The sequence below is a fragment of the Oncorhynchus kisutch genome, linkage group LG5, assembly GCF_002021735.2.
Source record: "Oncorhynchus kisutch isolate 150728-3 linkage group LG5, Okis_V2, whole genome shotgun sequence".
Taxonomy (NCBI): Eukaryota; Metazoa; Chordata; class Actinopteri; order Salmoniformes; family Salmonidae; genus Oncorhynchus; species Oncorhynchus kisutch.
In genome coordinates, this window is record NC_034178.2 from 14931634 (window position 1) to 14938863 (window position 7230).

General features: G+C 50.2%; 1 protein-coding gene across 2 annotated transcripts in view; it reads right to left on the minus strand.

The window, feature by feature from the left end:
• The window catches only part of nrp2a (neuropilin 2a), a 79315-nt gene that overhangs the window by 39131 nt on the left and 32954 nt on the right, over positions 1 to 7230 (minus strand). For both annotated transcript variants that reach the window (XM_020482697.2, XM_031824563.1), the window contains exon 7: positions 6841 to 6996. In XM_020482697.2, the coding sequence (XP_020338286.2) occupies positions 6841 to 6996 (156 nt within the window). The remainder of the gene's footprint in view (positions 1 to 6840; positions 6997 to 7230) is intronic.

Consider the following 7230-nt stretch of genomic DNA (forward strand, 5'->3'; position numbering starts at 1 on the left):
GGGAATGGGGTCTAGCTCCGCCCTTACTCAACACACAGGACAAAGAGGGATAAATAATTAACATTGTCATGTTGTCTCCTCATGTGGCAGGTCATGAAATGATAATGAACCCCCCCCCCAACGAAAATCTTAACCCACGCTACCCTAGCCCTCCTGCACCAGTTCACACACATATACACACCCTGGAACCCCTCCCACATTTTTGTGCCGGTCAAATGCCTGGAGCGGATGGACACCGGCGGGACAGAGGCACCATGGATATTTAACTATTGATGACCCTCCGGGGAAGAATGGGGTCACCGCGAAAGAGAGGGAGTGTGTCTGAGTGTGTGAATGTGTGCAGAGTAGTGGAAGGAGATCGTGTCAGACTAGGCTGAGTCTCCCTGATGAAAACACTTCTCTAAAAACAAGATGGAGAGAAAACAGAGAGTAACAACTGGAGACCTACTGTAGACAGAGAAGCTCTACTCATCCTGAGATGATCTATTTGCCTTGTCCCTGTCTCTGTCTCTGTCCCTGTCTCTGTCCCTGTCCCTGTCCCTGTCCCTGTCCCTGTCTCTGTCCCTGTCTCTGTCCCTGTCTCTGTCTCTGTCTCTGTCTCTGTCTCTGTCCCTGTCTCTGTCCCTGTCTGTGTCTGTGTCTGTGTCTCTGTCTGTGTCTCTGTCTCTGTCCCTGTCCCTGTCCCTGTCCCTGTCCCTGTCTCTGTCCCTGTCTCTGTCCCTGTCTCTGTCTCTGTCTCTGTCCCTGTCTCTGTCCCTGTCTCTGTCCCTGTCTGTGTCTGTGTCTGTGTCTCTGTCTGTGTCTCTGTCTCTGTCCCTGTCTGTCTCTGTCCCTGTCTCTGTCCCTGTCTCTGTCTGTCTCTGTCCCTGTCTCTGTCTGTCCCTGTCTCTCTCTCTGTCCCTGTCTCTCTCTCTGTCTCTGTCCCTGTCTCTGTCTCTGTCTATCTCTGTCCCTGTCTCTGTCTGTCTCTGTCCCTGTCTCTCTCTCTGTCTCTCTCTCTGTCTCTGTCCCTGTCTCTGTCTGTCCCTGTCTCTGTCTGTCTCTGTCCCTGTCTCTGTCCCTGTCTCTCTCTCTGTCTCTCTCTCTGTCCCTCTCTCTGTCTCTGTCCCTGTCTCTGTCCCTGTCTCTGTCCCTGTCTCTGTCTCTCTCTCTGTCTCTGTCCCTGTCTCTCTCTGTCCCTGTCTCTGTCCCTGTCTCTGTCCCTGTCTCTCTCTCTGTCCCTGTCCCTGTCTCTGTCCCTGTCCCTGTCCCTGTCCCTGTCTCTCTGTCTCTGTCCCTGTCTCTGTCCCTGTCCCTGTCTGTCTCTGTCCCTGTCCCTGTCCCTGTCCCTGTCTCTGTCCCTGTCTCTGTCCCTGTCTCTGTCCCTGTCTCTGTCTCTGTCTCTGTCTCTGTCCCTGTCTCTGTCCCTGTCCCTGTCCCTGTCTCTGTCCCTGTCTCTGTCTCTGTCCCTGTCTCTGTCCCTGTCTGTCTCTGTCCCTGTCCCTGTCCCTGTCTCTGTCTCTGTCCCTGTCTCTGTCCCTGTCTCTGTCTCTGTCCCTGTCTCTGTCCCTGTCTCTGTCTCTGTCCCTGTCTCGGTCTCTGTCCCTGTCTCTGTCCCTGTCTCTGTCCCTGTCTGTCTCTGTCCCTGTCCCTGTCTCTGTCTCTGTCTCTGTCTCTGTCCCTGTCTCTGTCCCTGTCTCTGTCTCTGTCTGTCTCTGTCTGTCTCTGTCCCTATCCCTGTCTCTGTCCCTGTCTCTGTCCCTGTCTGTCTCTGTCCCTGTCTGTCTCTGTCCCTGTCCCTGTCTCTGTCTCTGTCTCTGTCCCTGTCTCTGTCCCTGTTTCTGTCTCTGTCTCTGTCCCTGTCTCTGTCTGTCTCTGTCTCTGTCTCTGTCTCTGTCTCTGTCCCTGTCTCTGTCTCTGTCCCTGTCCCTGTCTCTGTCCCTGTCTGTCTCTGTCCCTGTCTCTGTCCCTGTCCCTGTCTCTGTCTCTGTCCCTGTCTCTGTCTCTGTCTGTCTGTCTCTGTCCCTGTCTCTGTCCCTGTCTCTGTCCCTGTCTCTGTCCCTGTCTCTCTCTGTCCCTGTCTCTGTCCCTGTCCCTGTCTCTGTCTCTGTCTCTGTCTCTGTCTCTGTCTCTGTCTCTGTCTCTGTCTCTGTCTCTGTCTCTGTCCCTGTCTCTGTCCCTGTCCCGGTTCTTTTGGCACACCGCTGCCATCTCTGCTGTGTTTCCCTTGAAGCTGATGGCACCACAGGGAGATGTGGCCAAGCTCTGCACAAGACATTATTCTCTCTTTCCATCCATCCCCCTCCCTCCCTCCTGCCCTCCTTTTCTCGCTCCGTATGAAGATGTTGACAGTAGGAATTGGTTCCAACTGGCTGCTCTCCACTAGTGGCTTGAAGAGGAAGCCAGCAGGGCTGAGGAGTGTGTGTGTGTGTGTGTGTGGATGCTGAGGTACAGCACTCCTTTGAAATGGTCTCCCACCCCCTCAAACAGTTGTTTTTGTCAATGCCTCCCACTCTGCCCCACTTCCCTCATTTCTCTCTCATCACACTGCAAGTGTGTGCGTGGGTTAGTGTGTGGGTGAGTGTGTGTGTTAGGTGTATGTGTGTCTACATGCGTATGTATGTGTGTCTATGTGCTTGAGCGTGTAAACATGCCTGCGTATATGTTTGTGTGTGTGTGTCTATGTGTGTGTGTGTATATGTGTGAGTGCGTGTGTGTATATGTGTGTGTCAATGTGTGTGTGTGTGTCAATGTGTGAGTGCGTGTGTGAGTGCGTGTGTGTGTCTATGAGTGTGTATATGTGTGTGTGTGTGTGTGTGTGTATATATGTGTGAGTATATATGTGTGAGTGTGTGTGTGTGTGACTGAGAGTAACAGGCTGTAACTGCAGCGTGGGCTGTTTTTCTCCCAGGTTACAGAGTGGCAGATTTAGCACAGTTAGACAATGCATTTCCGCAACACACACCATGTCTGTTTATTATTTGGGCTAACGTGAATCCCCCCATTCAGGCACAATGTGTGTGTGTGCATGTGTGTGAATGTGAATGCATGCGTTTGTGTGTGTATGTGTATGTGTGTATACGTGTGCGCGTGGTGTCAGAGTGCTGCTAATATACCGCTCCTGAGTGTGAGAGAGCTGTGTCAAGTAACGATGTGCATGTGTGAGTAGCATGATGCCTATTTAATAAGTCACACATGTTCCAACAACACACTGCCAGTCACACATGTTCCAACAACACACTGCCAGTCACACATGTTCCAACAACACACTGCCAGTCACAAATGTTCCAACAACACGCTGCCAGTCACACATGTTCCAACAACACGCTGCAAGTCACACATGTTCCAACAACACGCTGCCAGTCACACATGTTCCAACAACACGCTGCCAGTCACACATGTTCCAACAACACGCTGCCAGTCACACATGTTCCAACAACACGCTGCCAGTCACACATGTTCCAACAACACACTGCCAGTCACACATGTTCCAACAACACTCTGCCAGTCACACATGTTCCAACAACACGCTGCCAGTCACACATGTTCCAACAACACACTGCCAGTCACACATGTTCCAACAACACGCTGCCAGTCACACATGTTCCAACAACACGCTGCCAGTCACACATGTTCCAACAACACGCTGCCAGTCACACATGTTCCAACAACACGCTGCCAGTCACACATGTTCCAACAACACACTGCCAGTCACACATGTTCCAACAACACACTGCCAGTCACACACAGAGGAAGAGGAACAGTAATTTGGCACCAATGGAACTCTATGCTATGATGACATTTCAGTCAACATCATAGACATGGGGTGTATTTTACTAGGAACCAAACTGAGGCAAACTGGCTGAAACGGGGAGGGAGCCAACTGAGCCTTAACAATAAGAATAGCTTATTTTCTGTTGCCGCGGTGTGCACTAATGAATAAGACCCTGGTGCTACTTGCGTGATTCTTCAGATCCGCTTTATGAGAACTGCTGATGTTTCCAACCTTCTGTCGCTCACTGCGGAACAGTGACTAGAGACCTCCAGCTGCTGTTTCCGTGTGTCGGCACACCTGCTCCCCACTGCTCACACACACACACATCCTCACACACACATCCTCACACACATGTCTGCACATCAATAAATACAGACGCAGACATGCACAGATTCACAAACAAACACAACCTGCAAACACAAGTCTCAATCCCTTTACTCATACTGTAGTTGACTCATACCTGACGATACACCACCAAAGCCACATCTGGATGACATATCACCAGTGTGACATGCACGCACACACATGAACACACACACACATGAACACACACATTCCCCCCCCCCACACACTCCGACACTCCCATAACCAGCCCGTTAGTTTAGATAGAAACTAACTGTTAAATGACAATCAGAAGGGCAAATCTCCTTTCATTTCCATGCCCCCCCATCGTGTTCCCTGGTTTAAACACTTAAAGGATCTCTAAGGGCTGAGGGCCAGGCTATAACTCCAAATCTGCGTGTCTGTCTGCACGCCACCATTGTTGGATTAACCGTCACGGAACATGCATATGGACAGGGGACGTTCTAGCTTGAATGGATCCAGATAACGTCCACTGAGAGGGCATTGAAAGAGGCGGTTAAAATAAGTATTATGACCGGTTTCTATGAGGTTTAGGGTGTGTGTGTATGTGTGTGTGTGTACCAGGCCTGTGCGTGTGTATGAACCAATAGAATAATCTAAAAATGTACAAACCCCGCCCATCTATTTGAACCTATGTCTGGTATGCACATACTGTATGTATATTACTAGATGTATATTATGTATATTACTGTGACCCCCATTCTCCTACACACACACCCCTGGTCAAAACTGATCTCCAGTCCAGACAGTCAGCTCTAAGGTCAGCAGTGGTGTGTGTGGGGGGGTAGAATTTCCAGCTGTTTGAGTTTTTAATTTAATTCTAAATCCATTTCCTCAAATAATCGCTTCACAGACATTGTATGCCCCCCACCGTCACCCAAAGCTGAAACAGACAGACTGCAGCCCCAAAGAAATTAAAATTAAAAAACAGATTACTCTCCCCCTCTCTACAGTCCATGGTGGCTTTAACATACACATCTGGGTCAGAGTTCACGTTTACATTTTGAGTATTATATTCCTACCTTATCCCATTGACAAACATAAACAAACTCAAGCACACACACACACACACACACACACACACACACACACACCTCTTCCACACTCCAGCTGTGTTTACAACCCTACTGGTGTGTGTTTGTGTGTGTGTGAAAGCATGATGAATAGCAGAGATAGATATGGGCACACAGAGGACTCTATTGTTCATGTTTGGCAGGTTCCTCCCTCCTTCCTCCCTTTATCAGGAAGACACTTCATGGGATAGGGACATGACTCATGTCAATACACATTCCCAACAGGAATCTGAAACTAATTCCCAGTCATTCCCACCGTATCATCGGAACAGCACCAACAGAGCAGCTAACTCTCCTGGCCTTGATAACTGGGATATATTTCAGGCAAATATGTTCGGGCGGCGTTCGGCGGATCGACGTCGCCGGGCTTTCTAGCCATCGCCGCTCCATTTTCTCATTGATCCATTTGTTTTGTCTTGTTCCCTGCACACCTGCTTTTCATTCCCCAATCACACTGCACGTATTTATTCCTCTGTTCCCCCTCATGTCTTTGTGTGAGATTGCTTTTGTGTTACGTGTCTATGTCGACGCGCTTTACTGGTATGCGTTTATTCCTTGTTTCTGTTTCATGAGGCATGTTATTGTGTTCATACAATATCATTGTGACTGTTTTGCGTGTTTAAAAAAAATATTTTTTATTTAATTTTTACCCCTTTTTCGTGGTATCCAATTGTTTTTAGTAGCTAATATCTTGTCTCATCGCTACAACTCCCATACCGGCTCAGTAGAGACGAAGGTTGAAAGTCATGCGTCCTCCGATACACAACCCAACCAAGCCGCACTGCTTCTTAACACAGCGCGCATCCAACCCGGAAGCCAGCCGCACCAATGTGTCGGAGGAAACACCGTGCACCTGGACACCTTGGTTAGCGTGCACTGCGCCCGGCCCGCCACGGGAGTCGCTGGTGCGCGATGAGACAAGGATATCCCTACCGGCCAAGCCCTCCCTAACCCGGACGACGCTAGGCCAATTGTGCGTCGCCCCACGGACCTCCCTGTCGCGGCCGGTTACGACAGAGCCTGGGCGCGAAACCAGGGTCTCTGGTGGCACAGCGACCCAGGAGGCAGGTTTTGCACCTTTGCATATTGGCTGGACGTTTCGATGCAGTGGCGTCCGTCTGCTGGCTTCTCCTGAATGTAAAGTGTGTGCCTGTTCAATAAAGTGTGTGCCTGTTCAATAAAGTGTGTGCCTGTTCAATAAAGTGTGTGCCTGTTCAATAAAGTGTGTGCCTGTTCAATAAAGTGTGTGCCTGTTCACAACACTCTGCTCTCCTGCACCTGACACCGTTCCCAGTACGCACACCATTGACATGTTGGTCAATCACACAAGCTATATAGATTATAGATTTGTCTTGGTGTATTACATGACCCATGGTGGGAATTACATGACATTTACAGTTGAGTCATTTAAATGTCTGAATAAGACACGCTTATCCAGAGCGAATTGAACCAGCTAGTCTCCCAGTGGGCATGAAGGTTAGAAGTGACGTCAATTTCGCATTCCTTACGACGTTGTGTCAACCAGCTCTGCCAGCTAGGCTGCAGCTGAAAGAACTAATATACAACCAACTGAGACTTTGAGAACTGGGTTCCACATTTGGGTTCTAGCTTCCAGGTTCCAGGTGCTACATTGGGGGGGTTTTAGATTACCTTGTGATTCTTGCCGTAGCGATAAGTCATCCAGTCCTCTCCATTGGTGCTGACCTCCAGCTTGAAGGTGGTCACGTAGTAGGACTTCTGGGTCTCCTTGGAGACTGCCCCCTGGGTGGCGATGCCTGTCAGCACCTTGAGGAAGTGGAGGTCCACCTGGGAGAGCGAGACAGAGCGATAGAGAGGGAGGGAGGGGAGAGAGAGAGAGAGGGAGGGAGGGGAGAGAGAGGGTGAGAGAGAGAGGGAGGAGGGGAGAGAGAGGGTGAGAGAGAGAGAGAGGAGGGAGAGAGAGAGAGAGAGAGGAGGGAGAGAGAGAGAGGGAGGGAGGGGAGAGAGAGGGAGGGAGGGGAGAGAGAGGGTGAGAGAGAGAGGAGGGAGAGAGAGAGAGAG